The following is a 22266-nucleotide window of genomic DNA, read 5'->3' as shown; positions in this document are numbered from 1 at the left end:
CATAGATTTAAGGTGAGAGGAAGAAAGTTTTAGGTGATAGGGCGAAAATTTATGGTGAGGGGAAAAGTTTAAAGGATATTCACATGGCAAGCTTTTTCTTTACAGAGAGAGTGATAGACACCTGGAATGCGATAGCAGGTGGGTGGTAGAAGCAGATACATTTGTGATGTATAAGAGGCATTTGGACTAGCATATGACCATGCAAGGGATGGGGAGATGTGGATCATGTGCAGCCAGATTGGGTTAGTTTAATTTGGTATCATGGTTATGCAATTGTTGGTCAAACAGCCAGTTTCTGTGTATTGTTCTATGTTCTTTTTCAGATAAATTCTTGATTAGACATTGTATTATCCCTCCAGGTTGTCATATAACTCTTCTAATTATTGATTGAAGAATAAAAGGTGGACAACCATTAGGTCTTGGCAAAGACATGTCTCCATGAGGACTATGATTGAGGACAGTTCATTGGATTGAGGGAAAGCTTGTGTGTTTAGATGCAGTTACTACAGTGAAGTGGTGTAAAGGCTAATTCATTAACTTAGACTCAAAATATTTTCTGCAGCTATTTGTGTTAATTTGCACTTAAACATTATCTGTGAATATTCAATGTTTTGATGTATCTATCTGAAACTATCTATTACTGTTATGTTGTATTCTTTTTTTATGTGCTGCATGGCAAAAAGAATTTCACTACACCGAAAGGTGTATGTGACAAAATAAATTTGAAATCTTGAAATCTTGAAATCTTCAATCATAATATTGTTTCACACTATGAAAACTTGCATTAAGCCACCTAGTAGTTTTCCCTTTTTCATAAATAGAAACATAGAAACATAGCCCTTCGAGCCTGCACCGCCATTCAATACGATCATGGCTGATCATCCAACTCAGTATCCTGTACCTGCCTCCTCTCCATACCCCCTGATCCCTTTAGCCACAAATGCCACATCTAACTCCCTCTTAAATATAGCCAATGAACTGGCCTCAACTACCTTATGTGACAGAGAATTCCACATATTCACCACTCTCTGTGTGAAAAATGTTTTTCTCATCTCGGTCCTAAAAGACTTCCCCCTTATCCTTAAACTGTGACCCCTTGTTCTGGACTTCCCCTACATCTTCCTGCATCTAGCCTGTCCAACCCCTTAAGAATTTTGTAAGTTTCTATAAGATCCCCCCTCAATCTTCTAAATTCTAGCGAGTACAAGCCGAGTCTATCCAGTCTTTCTTCATATGAAAGTCCTGACATCCCAGGAATCAGTCTGGTGAACCTTCTCTGTACTCCCTCTATGGCAAGAATGTCTTTTCTCTGATTAGGAGACCAAAACTGTACGCAATACTACAGGTGTGGTCATAATCATCATAATCATACTTTATTGACCATTTGTGTTGTGATATTGCAAGGACTACTTTGTTATATCACAAGGACTACTTTGTTTGCCCGTGTAGCAACATGTATATGTGGGAATGACGTAATATGGGCAGGGCACCCTGGTTCCAGATGGCCGTGAAATAAATAGAGCCTTGATTTATGCTCAGCTTCAAACACCTAAATACGTGTACTTGTGGTCATTCCAGAGTCATAACAATGGTATAACAGATACCGGACCACAAAGTACAACAATATGTTTTGCAACATATGAGGAATTTGATTTGCAATCATACCAATAAAAAGCAACAAAACACAAAAAATACATTTAAACATAAACATCCACCACAGTGACTCCTCCACATTCCTCACTGTGATGGAAAGCGAAAAAAAAGTTAAATCTCTTCTCTTCTTTGTTCTCCCGCGGTCGGAGACCTCGCGCCTTCCGTTGACTGGACGATCTTGGCTCCCGTAGTTGGCGGTCGATGCCCTCTGCATTAGAGCAATCAAGTTCCTGCATTGGGTGGGATCTCAGTTCTCCGCGCCAGACAATTGGACTCAGGGTTAGTTGAACCTCATGCGACTTTGGGTCGGGGTTAGTTGAACCTCTTGCGACTTTGGATCTTCCCGACATCAGTCTCTACCCGAGATTGCGAGCTCCTCGATGGTGAAATCCGCAGGCTGCAGTTGGAGCATCGATTCCAGGCAAAGGATTGCAGGCTCCGATGGTAAGTCCCCGGCCCCACGGTGAGGCTCAAAGTCAGTCTTGAGTAAGGCCTGCAGCTCCATGATGTTAGGCCGCAGAGCAACCGGAGATACGACCCGGAAAACTCCGGCAAGGGATTGAAAAAAGTTTCCCCTGACCGCCCCCCCCAACCCCCACATTCCACATAAAACAAACCAGAGAACATGAACACATATTTTTTAAAACACATTAAAATACCAAAAAAGACGAAAAGACAGACAGACCGTCGACGCGGCTGCCATCGCTGACGGCGCCACCCGGTGGTATCGATCTGATATTTAATATCAATCTATTTCAACCATCAATTTTGGAACAAACTACCAATTTTCTTGAATAGTAAAGGTTATCCACAAAATTAATCCTCCCAAGAATGCGAATAAGTATGATCGTCTAAATGTAGAATATTTGAATGCATAATAACTTTTTGCAGAATTGTCTGAAATTGCTGGAAATCCATGCTGGAAGTTTAGCTTCTGACTACTTTGCCTATTGCCAGTGTTGTTGAAATAATATGCAATGATTCTGGAGCTGTAACCAATGATTAAAGCTTTCTTGTTGCCATAAGAACCAGCAGCACCATTAAAATGGCAACAACAAGGCATTAATTCTTTGCCTGGGTTAAAATATTTTATTGAACCCTTTTAGGGAAAAATATGGTTGAAATGTCTATCAACAATGATTTTAACGATATTTTTGATCTTTACATTTTAATTCACTCGTGCTTTCTGGAAAATGATTTAAAAAAATAACACTTACCAATTTTTTTGTTTTTCATTGGATATAAGAATTTGTAATAGTTTATTTGTGTTGAGTTTAAATATTCATTTGTTCACCTTATTCCCAAAACAAAGTGATTATTTTAAATATAAAAATAAGGATCTGCCGATACTGGAATCTTGAACAAAAAACAAAGTGCTGGAGGAACTTTGTGGGTTAGCAGCATCTGTGGAGGGAAATAGACTGACTGAAGAAGGGTCTCGACCCGAAACATTACGTGCTCCATACCTCCAGAGATGCTGTCTGCCCTGCTGAGTTATTCCAGCTTATTGTGTCTATCTTCAGTTTAAACCAGCATCTGCAGTCCCTTCCAACACAAGACCATTTTGGATCTAGACTCTTCTTCAGATTGAGTTCCTCCGGCACTTTGTTTTTCGCTCAAAACATTATGTAGTTGCAGGGGCAGAAAACCCGGGGCGGCCAGAGGGGACACGTCCCCCCCATGTTTTGAGAGGTGGGCGACATCCCTGCCAGGTTAACCTGCCTGGGCTTGCGGGAAATATGGCCAGCGCAGAGAAGCAGCGCTGGTATCCCGTCAGTCCAGGCAGGGCTGTAGTTAACCCGGTGAGACAGGCAGTTGAGCTGCATTTAGCGCTGGATTGAGCCTCCGAAGCCTCGCGCGCGTGTGTGAGTGTGCGCATGCACGCGCGGCCGCCAAATAATTGTGTCCCCCGTCCCCTCCATGTTTTGATAGTGAGTTCCGTTCTTGTGTAGTTATGTTGTATGAACGTTAACAATGTGATAATGATGAAAGTAATTGACCTGTAACAGAATACACTGGTAATACAGGGGATGGATTATAGCTCTTTGGGCGGGACTCATGGGATGGTTCTGCTATCCATTCTGTGCTTTTGTATTCTGCAATTATAACACACTATTAAATGAAGTGAGAATATTGAAAGTATATGTTTACCAATAGACATCGATGTGAGAATTAATATTTTTAAATATTAATTTGATACATTTTTATATCCAAAACATTACTTTAGTCTTTGCGTATCTTCATATGGCGTGTAAACGGGAATTTATGATTCCCAAAGATACATCCAAACGTATTGTTACCATGTTATTTTTGTTAGTGGGAGAAATCTATCTTGAGCCGTTTGAGCTAAAAAGCTGATAAGTGTTAGGCACTGACTGTATTCATCCCTGAATACAATTGAGTCTTCTTGAATTTATCTAATTCTTTACCAAAGGTTTTGATGGACAGGACTTCAAACATAAATTGTAAATGTAAAACCTCAACCTCCACCCTTGCATTCATGTTCTCCCAGTGATCTTTTGCTTGTTCTCCATTTCCACACAACTCTCAGTTCTTTTCCACAGCCTTTGGATAGGATCTTTTCCTTCGGCCTTTAAAAAAAATCAACTTCTCCTCAGAGCTCCAATCAAAATCGTCGCAATTCTCCCTCTCATAATCCGTAGGATTTATTTATTATTTTTTATCCTGAGATTCCATTCTATTCCTCACCTCTGGAACCATGACAATTCCATTGGGTGTTCACACCATCATCTTCTCCTCAGCTATCCCATAAGCCATCTCAGTACTCCCTCAGTACAAGGTCCTCAGCTGCACCCACCATGATCATCTCCTCAGCTCCTCCAGAATTCTCTTAGCAAACTAGTCACAAAGCTCTTCTCATCCCCACTCATAGAAACATAGAAAATAGGTGCAGGAGTAGGCCATTCGGCCCTTTGAGCCTGCACCGCCATTCAACATGATCATGGCTGATCATCCAACTCAGTATCCCATCCCTGCCTTCTCTCCATACCCCCTGATCCCTTTAGCCACAAGGGCCACATCTAACTCCCTCTTAAATACAGCCAATGAACTGGCCTCAACTACCTTCTGTGGCAGAGAGTTCCAGAGATTCACCACTCTCTGTCTGATTACCAGCTTAGTTATCACATGATAACCTTCTTAATATCGCTCTATGATCATATTGTTAGTAACACTGGATTATTTCCTCAGACCAATCTACCTAATCAATCTTTAGCCCCCACCTAGCTCCTATTTCTTGTTCTATGTCCCATTCCACTGCCTAGCATCTCCCTCTATTATGGAGAGTAGAGATGGTGAAGGGAAGCCTTTTGGTGCAGTTGCATTCATCAGACCTATTTAATAGTGCATGACAGCTTAGGTTTACAAAATTATAGAATTTACAGCCCCGATTGTTTGCCTAGCTAAAATCGCGATTAAAGGTTAAAACATGGATTAAATCTGAAATGAACAATATAAGATGTTGGAAAAGTAACTCTCATCAGTGGCTATCTAAGCAGCTATAATTTGCCAAGTAGAAAACCACGGAAGTGTTTATTTTCATCCTTCAGGCATTCCCATACTCATGCATTTAATGCTAGTTTCCATTTAATACCATTGGCTTCATCTTCACAAAAACAATTATTTGACAATTTATCAAATGCATTGTGGCAGTCAAAATCCACAGCTTTGAATTCAAGCATAGTAATTTTGTTGATGAATCTTGAATTATTGAATAACCCATTTTATTCATAGTAAGTTTGCCATCTGGCTCCATGAGCAGATAAGATCTGAAGATTGCCATTGCTGGGATTAAGCTGAGGCTTTTCAATAGCTTTCAAAAAACATATATCTCACTATTTCCCCCGTACAGATCAATATTCTTGACATGCAGGAGAGGGAATTCATTACTTGCAGGTGAAAGTTGTGAATCCATGGGAACAACCCATTGCTGTCAGGTGAATGAAATAGTAGCTTTGGTTCTGATCATCATTTCAAACAGAGTCTGCATTTTTTAATTTGGCACACACTGCCTTTGTGTGGGTTTCCCAGTCATCTCCAAGGTAGGGGAGGTTAAGGTTACATATTAGTGATACGCATATATTTCAGGAGGTTATGTGCCTGGCCTCACCTTGCCAATTTAATTTGGTTTTATGCTCGTCATAACGAAGTTAAAATTGCAGCAACAGGACAAATTAATAAACCTTTAGATAGAAACATGGAAACATAGAAAATAGGTGCAGGAGGAGGCCATTTGGCCCTTCGAGCCAGCACCGCCATTCATTGTGATCATGGCTGATCATCCCATATCAATAACCCGTGCCTGCCTTCTCCCCATATCCCTTGACTCCACTAGCCCCTAGAGCTCTATCTTACTCTCTCTTAATTCCATCCAGTGATTTGGCTTCCACTGCCCTCTGTGGCAGGGAATTCCATAAATTCACAAATATAGATGCAATGAAGTATAGGATCTTAAATTTTAATAATATAGATACAACTATGAAGGTAAAGAAAACATATTTATTTGATCTCATTCAGACGGTTTCTCAGCTTTGTTGGTTAACCATGGGAATAATATTAGTCCTGTCAAGAAATTAAGTAAGTGAAATGGTGATGTGAGACTCCATTCATGAGGAAGTACTTTGGAATTGACAGAGGCTTGCAAGTTGGTCCTACATTGGCGAGACCAAGCATAGACTCAGTGACCATTCTGCCGAATATTTGTGCTCTATCCGCCAAGGTCTATTGCATCTCCCGGTTGCAAACTAATTTAGCTCCCCTTCCCATTCCCATACTGACCTTTCTGTCCTGGGTCTCCTCCATCGCCAGAGTGAGACCACACGCAAACTGGAGGAACAGAACATCATATTCCTTGGGTAGCTTACAAACCCAACATTGAATTCTCTGATTTTAGGTAAATTACCAATGCTCCCTCCCACTTCTCCCCCACATTCCCCTTTCTTCCTTTCTCCCTCCCTCTTTTCCCAGTGCGCTGCTTGGACTTGTACCCATTTCTTCTCTCCTTCCACCTACATTCCTTCACAATTTGCAGCTCTTTATTCGCTCACACCTTTCGTCCTTTCGACTTTTGTCCAACCATTTGTCTATCAAAAATACCCCTTGCCTGCAACTACCTATCACTTTCCAGGCTGTCCTGAGCCACCTCGCTTCCAATTTTCTACACCCCTTTCCCCCCCACAATCAGTCTGAAGAAGGGTCCTGACCCAAAACGTCACCTATCAATGTTCTCTGGAGATGCTGCCTGATCCACTGAGTTGCTCCAACACTTTGTGTCTTTTTTTAGGAAGTCATGCTATATTATTACCTCCACAGGGAGTGAACAAAACCTCACGACCATCGGGATCAACCTGGCCACTTTCTTTTATACAAAGCAGAGTTGCTTCCAGCCTAGTTGACCTTACAGTGTCATCTTCACAAACATATGAGTATTGCCACCTAAATTGGAAGACATGTCCCAGCGATTTATGACTTCATTAAATTAACAGAATCAAACCTTTAAACTCTGGGTAGGTTCTGCCATACTGGCACAAATGACCCATCTGAGGTGGCAGTGCAGTGGTATTAAGGCAGAAGGGAATGTCTCTGGAGGCCTTCAACATTGATTACATTGATTTTAAGGCACATGGCATTAGTCACATATGGTCAAGAAATCTTCCTTCCTGTGCTGATGAACCAGCACTGTTCTACATTGAACAATATTTGGAAGAAGCACTGAAAATGACGAGGACAGCATGTACTCTAGCTGAGAGGCTTCATTATACACCACTAAGAGTGATTTTGTAGCTTCACCACTGAGCTTGCTGTCAATAGACAATAGACAATAGGTGCAGGAGTAGGCCATTTGGCCCTTCGAGCCAGCACCCCCATTCACTGTGATCATGGCTGATCATCTGCAATTAGTACCCTGTTCCTGCCTTTTCCCCATATCCCTTGACTCCGCTATCTTTAAGAGCTCTATCTAACTCTCTCTTGAAAGCATCCAGAGAATTGGCCTCCACTGCCTTCTGAGGCAGAGAATTCCACAGACTCACAACTCTTTAGGTGAAAAAGGTTTTCCTCATCTCCGTTCTAAATGGCCTACCCCTTATTCTTAAACTGTGGCCCCTGGTTCTGGACTCCCCAACATCGGGAACAGGCCAGCTCCCGATGTTACCGTCCAAAGCCTCCAAAGCCTCGCATGCGCGTGTGCACGGCCGCCAAGAAATTGCGTGTGTCCCTGTTTTGATAGCAATTTCCTCCCCTGTTCCTGCCTAAGGTGAATTTCCTTTTCCTCCATCACTCTCTGTCCTCTGGCCACTAGTACATCTGGGAGATTGTTTGTGTCTTCCTTAGTGAAGACAGATCCAAAGTACCTGTTCAACTTGTCTGCCATTTCCATGTTCCCCATAATAAATTCAGCTCTTTCTGTCTTCAAGGGTCCAACTTTGGTCTTAACTATTTTTGTCCTCTTCACATACCTAAAGAAGCTTTTACTATCCTCCTTTATATTATTGGCTAGCTTAGTCAAGAGTGCTGAAGAATATTGTTGCCAGGCGGTCTGCAGCAGATGGTGAGTGAAAGAACAGAACATGAGGGGTAAATTGAGCTCTACAATCTGTCTTTCACTGCATAATCCTTGTGGAGAAGAATTCCCTTCTTCACATCAAGGACTTTTTCTTTCCTCATGCAAGGTGCAATCAGTCTGCTCAATGGCATAGGTTCAGATTAATATGGCAGCTTCAAACAGGGTATCTCGGAGGTACTTGGACCATCAGTAACAGCAGCAGAAATGTACTCCTTGACGATCTGTAACTTCAAGGTTCACATATTGCTCACCACTGCAATTACAATCCCACCAGGGAGTCAACCCTCATGCATAGGGGATTGCAGAAAGTCGTACTGAGAGCAGCACCAGATGTATCTTATAACATATGCCTATCCGATGAAGATCCAACACAGGATTACAAACATGCAAAAGAACAAACTCAGCATCAGACAGAAATAAATGATCCCAAGACTAATGGATCAACATTCTGCAGTCCTATCACATTTTGTCTGGAATCGTGTATTAAATTAACCAGGCAATTGGAAAAGGAGTCTCCAAGTACATTTCCAATGGCATGGACTGATTGCTAAGGACAAGACTAAAGTATTTGAAACTATGCTAAGCCCGTCTTCAGCCAATTCAGTTTACTCAATATGATATTAGAAAATAGCTGAGAACACTGGTCACAGGAAGGGCCATAGGCCTAGAGAACATATTCGCTGTAGAGATGAAGAAATGTTCTCCTGAGCTATCGCCTTATGCTAAGCTGTTCCAGTGCAGTTAAAAAACTGGTTTCTACCCAATAAAGAGGAAAGGCCGTCCGGACAATAAGTGGCGGTCGGTGTTGCCTTCCCGGTGGGGGTCCCTCTACGCAGGGATTCTTCCCCTGAACATCAGGGTCCTGGGGTGGAGGGTACTGCACAGGAGTCCCTTGCAACCTGTTTCGCGGTTCACAGACTCACCAGCCGCCTGCCACTTTTGTGGGCTGGAAGCGTCTGTTTACCATGTGTATATGGATTGTGTGAGGATGCAGCTCCTGTTCCAGTATCTAAAGGGGCTGCTCCTTGCCTTCTGGCTGCACTTCTCACCCACCATCCTCATCTCCGGACACCCTGTGTGTAGGGGAGAGGGTAGAGCCGAGGATGTCCTGGTTGGGTTGCTGCTCCTGGGGCTGGTCAAGCGGAAGAGGGCTCTGCCTGAACCGGCTGCCTGCCCCTTATCCGGGGTTATGTCCGTGGTGTTAGAGAGGAACTACGCACCCTAGGGGGGTTGAATCCATCCTTGACAAAGGAGTGTAAGATAGTTGTATAATAGTTTATCGTTTGTTGTGTATTATGATAGAAACATAGAAATTAGGTGCAGAAGTAGGCCATTTGGCCCTTCGAGCCTGCACCGCCATTCAATATGATCATGGCTGATGGCGGGCTCTGTTTTATTTTTTACTGTACTGTATATATTTTAATATTTGAATAAATATTTTTGATTTAAAAAAATAACGAGGAAAGGAATGCATCTGTGCTTTGTCCACAAAAAAGACAAATATAGTCTGGAAAATAACTTGTAAATCAATCAATCATCCGCAATGTGATTAAATGGGCTATTGTCAATATTACCAATGGAAACTACCTTCTCACTCTTGTGTCATTGATGGCAATAAATAATTTGTTGGATGAATTCAGTGAGTCAAACTTATTTTTAGTGTTGACTATTTTTGAGAGCAATACTTGGCTCCAGGCCTCATCACTGCCTTAATCCGAGCATGGACCAAAGAGCTGAACTGCAGAGGTGGTTAGAATCACTGACCTTGACTTCAAGGCAGCATCTGTCTGTGTGGGGATGAACGTTGCATGGTAAAATGGAAATTGAAAGAAAAACACTTCAAGAAAATGCTGGACTTACTCAGCAGTTTAGACAGTATATGTGGGTGCCACAATGTTGGAGAATACAACTTGAGGCATAATGTTCCTCACAACACAATCTTCTGTTTTATTCAAAGAATACGGAAACAAAGGAAGGATGTAGCAAAATGAAAAATAAACAGTTAATTATTACTGCTTGGACTCATTTGAGCTAGAATAACGATCCCTTTATACTGTTTCAACTAATAATAAGTTCAGTATAAGTAATAAACAAATATGCATTACTATAAATAATAAATATGTAAACTCGCAGACAAAGATTTACTGCTGGAACTTAATCGAAAGTATAAACATTTTGAATGAACTATTTGGCTTAATGCCTTGTCTTGTAATGTAAGCAGTACGTCTTTATAATGATCAGTGTAGAGTTGTGAAGTGGATAATTTGACATGTTTCACAACATAATATATCCCAAACTGGTAAAAAAATCTGTCTAGAAATTGGATTTGGCGCACTAAAGCAGAGCTGTACATAATGCTACACAAAAATGCTGGAGAAACTCAACGGGTGCAGCAGCATCTATGGAGCGAAGGAGATAGGCAACGTTTTGGGCCGAAACGTTGCCTATCTCCTTCGTTCCATAGATGCTGCTGCACCCGCTGAGTTTCTCCAGCATTTTTGTGCACATTCGATTTTCCAGCATCTGCAGTTCCTTCTTAAACACTGTACATAATGCTAATGGCTATTGTTTCACTGCAAACACTCATTAAATTGGAAGAATGCACTGTGTGGTTTACTCTCAGAAAAATGCTAAAATGGGACTTAGAAACATAGAAAACATAGAAAACAGGTGCAGGAGTAGGCCATTCGGCCCTTCGAGCCTGCACCGCCATTCAATATGATCATGGCTGATCATCCAATTCAGTATCCTGTACCTGCCTTCTCTCCATACCCCCTGATCCCTTTCACCACAAGGGCCACATCTAACTCCCTCTTAAATACCTTGTCTTGTAATGTCTTGTCTTAAATCCCTCCTAACCCTAACCCTAACCTTCTGTGGCAGAGAATTCCAGAGATTCACCACTCTCTATGTGAAAAATGTTTTTCTCATCTCGGTCCTAAAAGATTTCCCCTTTATCCTTAAACTGTGACCCCTTGTTCTGGACTTCCCCAACATCGGGAACAATCTTCCTGCTTCTAGACTGTCCAACCCCTTAAGAATTTTGTAAGTTTCTATAAGATCCCCCCTCAATCTTCTAAATTCTAGTGAGTACAAGCCAAATCTATCCAGTCTTTCTTCATATGAAAGTCCTGACATCCCAGGAATCAGTCTGGTGAACCTTCTCTGTACTCCCTCTATGGCAAGAATGTCTTTCCTCAGATTAGGAGACCAAATCTGTACGCAATACTCCAGGTGTGGTCTCACCAAGACCCTGTACAACTGCAGTAGAACCTCCCTGCTCTTATACTCAAATCCTTTTGCTATGAATGCTAACATACCATTCGTTTTCTTCACTGCCTGCTGCACCTGCATGCCTACTTTCAAATGACTGGTGTACCATGACACCCAGGTCTTGTTGCATCTCCCCTTTTCCTAATCGGCCACCATTCAGATAATAGTCTACTTTCCTGATTTTGCCACCAAAGGTGATAACCTCGCATTTATCCACATTATACTGCATCTGCCATGCATTTGGCCACTCACCCAACCTATCCAAGTCACCTTGCAGCCTCCTAGCATCCTCCTCACAGCTAACACTGCCCCCCAGCTTCGTGTCATCCGCAAACTTGGAGATGTTGCATTCAATTCCCTCGTCCAAATCATTAATATATATTGTAAATAGCTGAGGTCCCAGCACTGAGCCTTGCGGTACCCCACTAGTCACTGTCTGCCATTGTGAAAAGGACCCGTTTACTCCTACACTTTGCTTCCTGTCAGCCAGCCAGTTCTCTATCCACATCATTACTGAACCCCCAATACTGTGTGCTTTAAGTTTGTATACTAATCTCTTATGTGGGACCTTGTCAAAAGCCTTCTGAAAGTCCAGATATAACACATCTACTGGTTCTCCCTTATCCACTCTACTAGTTACATCCTCGAAAAATTCTATAAGATTCGTCAGACATGATTTACCTTTCATAAATCCATGCTGACTTTGTCCAATGATTTCACCACTTTCCAAATGTGCTGCTATCCCATCTTTAACAACTGACTCTAGCAGTTTCCCCACTACCGATGTTAGACTAACTGGTCTGTAATTCCCCGTTATCTTTCTCCCTCCCTTTTTAAAAAGTGGGGTTACATTAGCTACCCTCCAACCCTCAGGAACTACTCCAGAATCTAAAGAGTTTTGAAAAATTATCACTAATGCATCCACTATTTCTGCGGCTACTTCCTTAAGTACTCTGGGATGCAACCTATCTGGCCCTGGGGATTTATCGTCCTTTAATCCATTCAATTTACCTAACACCACTTCTTCATTTTCTGATGGGATCGCATTCTTGGAAGACTTGGGATGGCACAGTGTGCATCTAATAGAACTGTTTCCTCACAACTCCAGCAATTTGGAATCAATCTTGATCTCCAATGCTGCCTGTCTTGAGGTTGCACATCCCGATGCAATTACATTGATTTCTTCCCACATCAAGAGTGCAGCACTCTGTTGGCACTGCGTAAAGTGCCATCCTTAATGATGTACAGCTTTATTTGAGTGTGGATTGTGCTCATGAGCTGATGTAGGCAAACAATGACCAAAGAATGCTGAAAGTACTCAGAAGGTCAATTTAATAAAGATTATTACAAGGCATACTTTAACAATGTTACAATGGCACAATTTTGCTGGTGAGAGCAAACTATTTTGAATGTAGATTCCCAGTAAGTCAGGGACTTAAGCAAGGACTCAAGGGCCTGAGCTATAGGGAGAGGTTGGGCAGGTCAAGATTTCATTCCTTAGAGCGCAGGAGAAGTGACCTGTTAGGGTGTATACCTTTTTTCTCAGGGTAGGAGAATCAAGAACCTGACATGTTAACTCTGAGTATTTGCAGTGTTTTCTGTTTTTATTTTGTATTTGTGGAGATACAGATCATTCATTTTCAATAGAAGCTAGGGAATTGGCTCTTAGATCGGTGAGCCTGTTGATTTCAATGGAGTTTGAAAATCTGAGGAGAAGAAAGATAAAGATAAATTCTTTTTTATGTTTTTGAAAGTAGTTAAATATATATATACATATTTTTAAAGTCTTTTACTTTTTAATAGATTTTAAATGTTTCTGAATGTTATCGTTGACAGCCACTACTAGAGCACGTCTTTGTCCACTTCGAAAGTTGTCAGGGTAGTTTTGCAAGTGGGTTTTTGCCTTGCACAATCTGGGACTCTGGGCCTTGACATTGAACTCTGGAATGCTTTAGAGGAGCAAGTTAAGTCATGGACATCAAGATTCATTTATCGTGAGAGAGAGAGAGGTGAATGCAGGTGGCGGGCATATGCCAATAGCAGATGCCAAATCTGGACAATGAGTACCTTAAATTCAACACTATTATATAATTCTGCAAAAATGAAGCATGTGTTTTTTCTGTACATAATCTATTAATATTTTGATTTTTGATTGCTACTCTCTTCTTGTTTCAGCCATTACCCAAAGCAGCAATTCACCATAGTTACTGATACACCAGAAAACCTCCGTCTGAAGCAACAAAGTGAACTGCAGAGTCAGGTAATCTTGTCAGGGTAAACTATTTTCTCTGGTGTCATAATTCCCCAATGTTTTTTTGATTAAGAAGTCATGCATTTAAAAATTTGTTTCTCCCATTTTGTACTCAAAGATAAGCTGTAAATGCAAATTGATTTTCTTCTCTTCATTTTTTTCCCATTAAGATATGCCTTTCTCAATTTGAGGGATTTTGTTACTGTCAATGCTTCAGTATAAAGCAGTTCACTGCTTGATATATGCATGAGCAACATTTGGAGCAAAATGCTTGCACTATCTGTTTTACACTTGCAACACATTTATTTTGTGTGATGAGTGATTTAGGCCTGTGGATATTAGCCAAGACTGATCAATTGATCAGACCATTGCAACAACCAGAAAATAGATTATCTCTGTGAATTGAAATGCACATATCCTATAACAAAAGGATACAATGTTAAAAAGCACCGTCTTATTTTATCTCAGTTTCCCTGACCAAGCTTATTTAAAACTGTTCATGTTATTTTAGAATTGTTTATTTTTCTTCTCATTTTTAATTCGTTTATTTTTCAATAACCTCTTCGCAGTACTGTGCAAATAGTTTCCTTCTCCCTGACAACTGATTTGGGAATATATATAATATATATATCTCAACTTCTACATTGATGTAACGCAATGCTAGCAGATGGTGGCAAGAATTGTAGACTATAAATTGATTTCTCATTCTTTCAGTACCAAACCTTGGTTTATTTAATCATTATTTTTAAAATATATGGGTTACATATTGGTGCTTTCAGGACTTTCATATGAAGAAAGACTGGATAGATTTGTCTTGTACTCGCTAGAATTTAGAAGATTGAGGGGGGATCTTATAGAAACTTACAAAATTCTTAAGGGGTTGGACAGGCTAGATGCAGGAAGATTGTTCCCGATGTTGGGGAAGTCCAGAACAAGGGGTCACAGTTTAAGGATAAGGGGGAAATCTTTTAGGACCGAGATGAGAAAAACATTTTTCACACAGAGAGTGGTGAATCTCTGGAATTCTCTGCCACAGAGGGTAGTTGAGGCCAGTTCATTGGCTATATTTAAGAGGGAGTTGGATGTGGCCCTTGTGGCTGAAGGGATGGAGAGAAGGCAGGTACAGGATACTGAGTTGGATGATCAGCCATGATCATATTGAATGGTGGTGCAGGCTCGAAGGGCCGAATGGCCTACTCCTGCACCTATTTTCTATGTTTCAACTACTTTAAATAACTACTTTATTGGTAAGAGTTTTATTTTCATCTGGAACAACATAGTTTCCTGCCTTGATTTGCGATGTGCAAATTCAATTCAATTCAATTCAATTTTAATGTCATTGCACAAATACACGTATGGGTACAACGAAATGCAGTTTAGCGTCAGTCCGTAGTACTAGTGCAATATAGAAATAAAAATACAGAGTAAGCAAACAATGTGGACGGAGAGACTGGAGAAATCTATCGGCGGGACTCCGAGTTCAGCAGTGTGATAGTGTTGTTGTAGAAGCTGCTCCTCATCCTACTAGTACGAGACCTGAGGCTCCTGTACCGCCTCCCTGATGGGAGGAGGGCAAACAGTCCATGGTTGGGGTGGGAGGGGTCTTTAATGATCTTCCCAGGAGCGTCTCAGACACCGTTTTCGGTGGAGGGCATCCATGGCAGGGAGCGGGGCACCGATGATGTGCTGCGCGGTTTTCACCCGTTGTAGTGCCTTCCTGTCCGCAACAGTGCAGCTGCTGTACCATACCGTGAAGCAGGTGGTCAGGATGCTCTCGATGGTACACCGGTAAAAGCTGGTCAGGATCTGGGGGGGACAGGTGAGCTTTCTTGAGCCTCCTCAGGAAGTAAAGGCGCTGTTGTGCCTTTTTGATCAGCTTGGAGGTGTTGAGGGACCAGGACAGATCCTCCGAGATATGTACCCCGAGGAATTTGTAGTTGGAGACACGCTCCACCTCAGTCCCGTTTATATGGATGGGGGTATGACTGCCTCCTCTGATCTTCCTGAAGTCAACAATAATTTCCTTCGTCTTCTTGGAGTTGAGGACGAGGTTATTGTTGGCACACCAGGTTGTCAGGTGCTGGACCTCATCCCTGTAGGCTGACTCGTCGTTGTCACTGATCAGTCCTACCACCGTGGTGTCATCGGCAAATTTAAAAATGGCGTTGGAGCCATTCTTAGGGATGCAGTCATCGGTGAAGAGGGAGTAGAGGAGAGGGCTGAGCACACAGCCCTGTGGCACGCCGGTGTTCAGTGTTGTAGTGGAGGAGGTGAGGTTGTTGACCCTAACAGACTGTGGTCTGTTGGTGAGGAAATCCAGTGTCCAATTGCAGAGGGAGGTGGAGATGCCAAGTCCGCTGAGTTTGGTGATCAAGCTGGCGGGGATGACAGTGTTGAAAGCGGAGCTGAAATCAATGAACAGCATCCTGATGTAGGAGTTGTTGTTGTCCAGGTGGGTCAGGGCAGAGTGTAGGACCGCTGATATGGCGTCCTCTGTAGACCTGTTGGTCCGGTAGGCAAACTGATGGGGGTCCAGTGTGGGGGGGGGGGTGGCTGGCTTTGAGGTGAGCCAAGATCAGCCGCTCAAAGCACTTTGCAATGACAGGGGTGAGTGCCACTGGGCGGAAATCGTTGAGACTCCCTGTAGCTGATTGTTTGGGCACTGGCACGATGGTTGATGTCTTGAGGCAAGTGGGGACAACACCCTGGGCCAGTGACAGATTGAAAATGTCAGTGAAGACCAGGGATAGTTGTCCAGCACATGCCCTGAGCACACGCCCGGGGATGCCATCGGGGCCGGCAGCTTTGTGCTTATTCACCTTGCTCAGTGCATCTTGTACAGCAGAGGTGGAGAGACTGAGGGGTTGTTCATTTGGGGGTGGAGCAACTTTGATGGCTGGAGTTTTGTTGTCCCGGTCAAAGTGAGCATAGAAATGGTTTAGCTCGTCAGGAAGGGAGGCTTTGTCTGGGGGGGGGGGGGGGGGGGGGGGTGTTAACTTTCTGGTAATCGGCAATGGATTTGATTCCTTGCCACATGCGCCTGGGGTCGGAGTTGTTTTGGAAATGCTCCTCAATCCGTCGTTTCTGATTGAGTTTAGCATTCCTAATTCCCTTTTTCAGATTGGCCCTGGATGAGCTGTATCCCTCAGCGTTGCCAGATTGAAAGCGGCATCGCGAGCCTTCAGCAGGAGTCTGACCTCCCTGCTCATCCACGGCTTCTGGTTAGGGAAGGTCTTTATCTCTCCAGATGTGGTCTCACCAGGGCCCTGTACAACTGCAGAAGGACCTCTTTACTCCTATACTCAAAATCCTCTTCTTATGAAGGACAACATGCCATTGGCTTTCTTCACTGCCTGCTGGACCTGAATATTTATTTTCAGTGACTGGCATACATGGACACCTAGGTCTCGTTGCACTTCCCTTTTTCCTAATCTGATACCATTGAGATAATAATCTGCCTCCTTGTTCTTGCCGCCAAAGTGATAACCTCACATTTATCTACATTATACTGCATCTGCCATGCATCTGCCTACTCACTCAACCTGTTCAAGTCACCCTGCAACCTTCTAGCATCCTCTTCGCAGTTCACATTGCCACCCAGCTTTGTGTCAACTGCAAATTTGCTAGTGTTACTTTTAATCCCATCATCCAAATCATTAATATATATTGTAAATAGTTGCGGTCCCAGCACTGAGCCTTGTGGCACTCCACTCGCCACTGCCTGCTATTCTGACAGGCACCTGTTTATTCCTATTCTTTGTTTCCTGTCTGCCAACTAATTCTCTATCCATGTCAATACCTTACCCCCAATACCATGCGCTCTAATTTTGCCCGCTAGTCTCCCTTGTAGGACCTTATCAAAGGCTTTCTGAAAATCCAGATACACTACATCCACTGGGTCTCCTTCATCCATTTTACTTGTAACATACTCAAAAAATTCCAGAAGATTAGTCAAGCTGGATTTCCCCTTCATAAATCCATGCTGACTTGGACCAATCATTTTACTGCTATTCAAATGCGCCGTTATTACTTCTTTAATAATTGACTCCAGCAACTTCCCCACCACCGATGTCAGGCTAGCTGGTCTATAATTCCCTGTTTTCTCTTTCACTCCTTTCTTGAAAAGTGGGATAACATTAGCTACCCTCCAATCCACAGGAACTGATCCTGAATCTATAGAACATTGGAAAATGATCACCAATGCATCCACGATTTCTAGAGTCACCTCCTTGAGTGCTCTGGGATGCAGACCATCAGGCCCTGGGGATTTATCAGCCTTCAGTCCCATCAGTCTACCAAATACTATTTCTCGCCTAATGTGAATTTCCTTCAGTTCCTGTCACCCTGGATCCTCTGGCCACTAGTACATCAGGAAGATTGTTTGTGTCTTCCTTAGTTCAACTCATCTGCCATTTCCTTGTTCCCCAAAATAAATTAGCCTTTTTCAGTCTTCAAGGGTCCAATTTTGGTCTCAACTAATGTTTTCCTCTTCACATACCTAAAGAAGCTTTTACTATCCTCCTTTATTTTCTTGGATAGCTTACCTTCATACCTCATCTATTTTCCACGTATTGCCTTTTTAGTTACATTCTGTTGCTCTTTAAAAGTTACCCAATCCTCTGGCTTCCCGCTCATCTTTGCTATGTTATAATTGTTTTATTTTATTTTATACTGTCCTTAACTTCCCTTATCAGCCACGGTCACCCATTACTCCCTTTGGAATCTTTCTTCCTCTTTGGAATGATCTGATCCTGCACCTTCTGTATTATTCCCCAAAATACCTGCCATTATTGTTCCACTGTTATCCCTGCTAGGGTATCTTTCCAGTTAACTTTGGCCAGCTCCTGCCTCATGGCCCCATAGTCCCCTTTATTCAACTGTAACGCTGACACCGATTTACCCATCTCCCTCTCAAATTGTAGATTAAAACATCATATTATGGTCACTTTACCTCGAGTTCCCTTTATCAAATCCGGTTCATTACACAGCACTAAATCCAGAATTGCCTTCTCCCTGGTTGGCTCCAATACAAGCTGCTCTAAGAATCCATCATGGAGACACTCCACAAACTCCCTTTCTTGGGGTCCAGTACCAACCTGATTTTCCCAGTCTACCTGCATGTTGAAATCTCCCATAACAACCGTAGCATTATCTTTATGGCATGCCAATATTAACTACTGATTCAACTTGCATCCTATATCCAGGCTACTTTTTGGGGGTCCATAGATAAGTCCCATTAGGGTCTTTTTACCCTTACAATTCCTCAGTTCTGTCCATACTGACTCTACATCTCCTGATCTATGTTACCCCTTGCAAGGGACTAGGTAAGTTACCTAACAGAACATAGAAACATAGAAAAATAGGTGCAAGGAGTAGGCCATTTGGCCCTTTGAGCCAGCACCACCATTCAATATAATCATGGCTGATCATCTAAAATCAGTACCCCATCCCTGCTTGTTCTCCATATCCCTCGATTTCTTTATTCCTAAGAGCTAAATCTAACTCTCTTTTGAAAACATCCAGTGAATTGACCTCCACTGCCTTCTGTGGCAGAGAATTCCACAGATTCACAACTCTCTGTGTGAAAATAAATGTCCTCATCTCAGCCCTAAATAGCCCGCCCCTTATTCTTAAACTGTGACCCCTGGTTCTGGACCCCCTCAACATTGGGAACATTTTTCAAGCATCTAGCTTGCCCAATCCTTTAAGAATTTTACATGTTTCGATAAGATCCCATCTCATCCTAAATTCCAGTGAATACAAGCCCAGTCGACCCATTCATTCTTCATATGCCAGTCCTTCATATTCCCATCCCGGGAATTAACTGGGTGAACATATGCTGCACTCCCTCAATAGCAATAATGTCCTTCCTCAAATTAGGAGATCAAAATTGCACACAATACTCCAGGTGCGCTTTCACGCGGGCACTGTACAACTGCAGTAGGACCTCCTTGCTTCTAAACTCAAATTATCTTGTAATGAAGGCCAACATGCCATTAGCTTTCTGCACTGCCTGCTGTACCTGCATGCTTACTTTCAATGACTAATGTACAAGCACACCCAGGTCTCGTTGCACCTCCCCTTTTCCTAATCTGACACCATTCAGATGATAATCTGCCTTCCTGTTCTTGCCACCAAAGAGGAAAACCTCACATTTATCCACATTATACTACATCTACCATGCATCTGTCTACTCACCCAACCTATTCAAGTCACCCTGCAGCCTCATAACATCCTCCTCGCAGCTCACACTGCACCCAGCTTTGTGTCATCTACATTTAATTCCCTTGTCTAAATCATCAATATATGTTGTAAATAACTGGGGTCCCAGCACCCCACTAGTAACTGCCTGCCATTCTGAAAAGGACCTTTTAATTCCTACTCTTTGCTTCTTGTGTGCCAACCAGTTCTCTATCCATGTCAATACCCCACCTCCAATACCATGTGCTCTAATTTTCACACTAATCTCTTGTGTGGGACCTTGTCAAAGATTTGTTGAAAGTCCAGATACACCACATCCACTGGATCTCCCTTATCCATTCTACTTGTTACATCCACAAAAAAAATCCAGAACATTAGTCAAGCATGATTTCCCCTTCATACATCCATGCTGACTTTGACTAATCCTGTTACTGCTTTCCAAATGCGCTGCTATAACATCTTTAATAATCGACTCAAGCATCTTCCCCACTACCGATGTAAGGCTAACTGGTCTATAATACCGTGTTTTCTCTCTCCCTCCTTTCTTAAAAAATATAGTTACATTGGCTACCCTCCAGTCCACAGGAACTGATCCAGACTTGAGAGAACATTGTAAAATGATCACCAATGCATCTACGATTTCTGGGACAATTGGACAATATTCGTAACATTGGCACTTTGGGTCTTTTTTGTAAACCAGCATCTGCAGCTCCTTGTGTCTACATTATACTAGATATAAAAAAGGATAATTAGCTCTGGTTTATTTTTCTGGTTACAATTTGCAACATACTATGGAAGTGTGATGCATGCACCAGCTGGCGTAGAATCTTACATGTGATTAAGGCATGGCTGCTATTTTGGCTTAAATGTGGGTAGTAGTATTATCTATGGTAATTAACTTTTTGAAAGTAAAGCATATAATCCGAGCTCAAGGCTGTCAGTAATTTCAGAATAAAGGTTTGAAATTCAGAGTTGCCTCTTGGTTGCTTTTGGCCTGTCAGACAATCTACCTGGCATAACATGTGAGCTGGCTCGTGATTTTCGAGAACATTGCTTTCAGCGCCCAGCATTCTCCTTTTCCTTCTCACGGACTTGTTTTCCGTTCTCAGACTATTTCATTCTGATAGATTCCTACACGACTTTAACCACTGTCTAGCTAACACGAAGACTTGATTTTTCACATGTCCTTTTCTGTTTCTGTCCTTGTATAAAAAAAAACTCCACTAATGTTGAAAATTTAAACCCTTTCCTTGTTTTCCATCACTGTTGTCCATAATCTTCAATGAATACATTTGGAGAACACAGTATTGCACTTGTTTCTCAGCCCACCCGCCGCAAAGAACCAAAACAAAAAAAAAAAAAAAAAGAGCAACAAAGGGAACTCAGACATAAAACACCACGGCCAATCTATCGAGAAGATCTCTCCTCTTCTCTCCCCCTAACCCCCCTCTCCCCCTCTCCCTCTCACCATCTCCCCTCATCCCCTTTCTCCCTCTCTCCCTCTCTCCCTCTCTCCCTCTCTCTCTTTCTCTCCTTCTGTGCCTCTCTCTGCCTCTCCCTGTCACTCTCCCTGTCACTCTCATTGTCTGTCTGTCTGTCTGTCTGTCTGTCTGTCTGTCTGTCTGTCTGTCTGTCTGTCTGTCTGTCTCTGGCCTGTTTCTGCGCTGTATCTCTAAAGCTAAAAACTAAACTAAGAGGCTAAAATGTTTGTTGTTGATATTTTAACTTGCTTCATAATGCTACTTGTAAAAAAGTAAAGCTATTGTAGTTCTGGCATAAGTCGGATAACCATAATTTCATGTAGTTTATTTTATTTAACTTTGGAGATACGGTTTGGAAACAGGCCCTTCGGCCCATAGAGTCTGCGCCGACCAGTGATCACCCTGTACACTAGCACTATCCTTCACACACTAGGAAAATGAACTATTTACCGAAGCCAGTTAACCTGCAAACCAGTATGCCTTTGGAGTGTGGGAGGACACTGGAGCACCCGGAGATATCCCACATGCTCATGGGGAGAACGTACAAACTCTGTACAGACAGAACCTGTAGTCAGGATCGAACCCAGTCTCTGGTGCTGTAAGACAGCAACTCTACCACCGTGCCACGGTGCGGCCCTCATACACAAAGCAAAAGCCATTCTCATGGTATGTCCCATCATTTAGACAATCGACAAAAGGTGCAGGAGTTAGGCCATTCGGCCCTTCGAGCCAGCACCGCCATTCAATGTGATCATGGCTGATCATCCCCAATCAGTACCCCGTTCCTGCCTTCTCCCCATATCCCCTGACTCCGCTATTTTTAA

General features: G+C 42.6%; 1 protein-coding gene across 2 annotated transcripts in view; it reads left to right on the top strand.

The window, feature by feature from the left end:
* The window catches only part of nebl (nebulette), a 308612-nt gene that overhangs the window by 129299 nt on the left and 157047 nt on the right, over window positions 1–22266 (top strand). For both annotated transcript variants that reach the window (XM_033015411.1, XM_033015403.1), the window contains exon 3: window positions 13685–13769. In XM_033015411.1, coding sequence (XP_032871302.1) covers window positions 13685–13769 — 85 coding nt within the window. The remainder of the gene's footprint in view (window positions 1–13684; window positions 13770–22266) is intronic.

The sequence above is a fragment of the Amblyraja radiata genome, chromosome 2 (assembly GCF_010909765.2).
Source record: "Amblyraja radiata isolate CabotCenter1 chromosome 2, sAmbRad1.1.pri, whole genome shotgun sequence".
Taxonomy (NCBI): domain Eukaryota; kingdom Metazoa; phylum Chordata; class Chondrichthyes; order Rajiformes; family Rajidae; genus Amblyraja; species Amblyraja radiata.
Note: the sequence above shows the minus strand (reverse complement) of the source record. Positions and strands in the feature narration are given on the sequence as shown.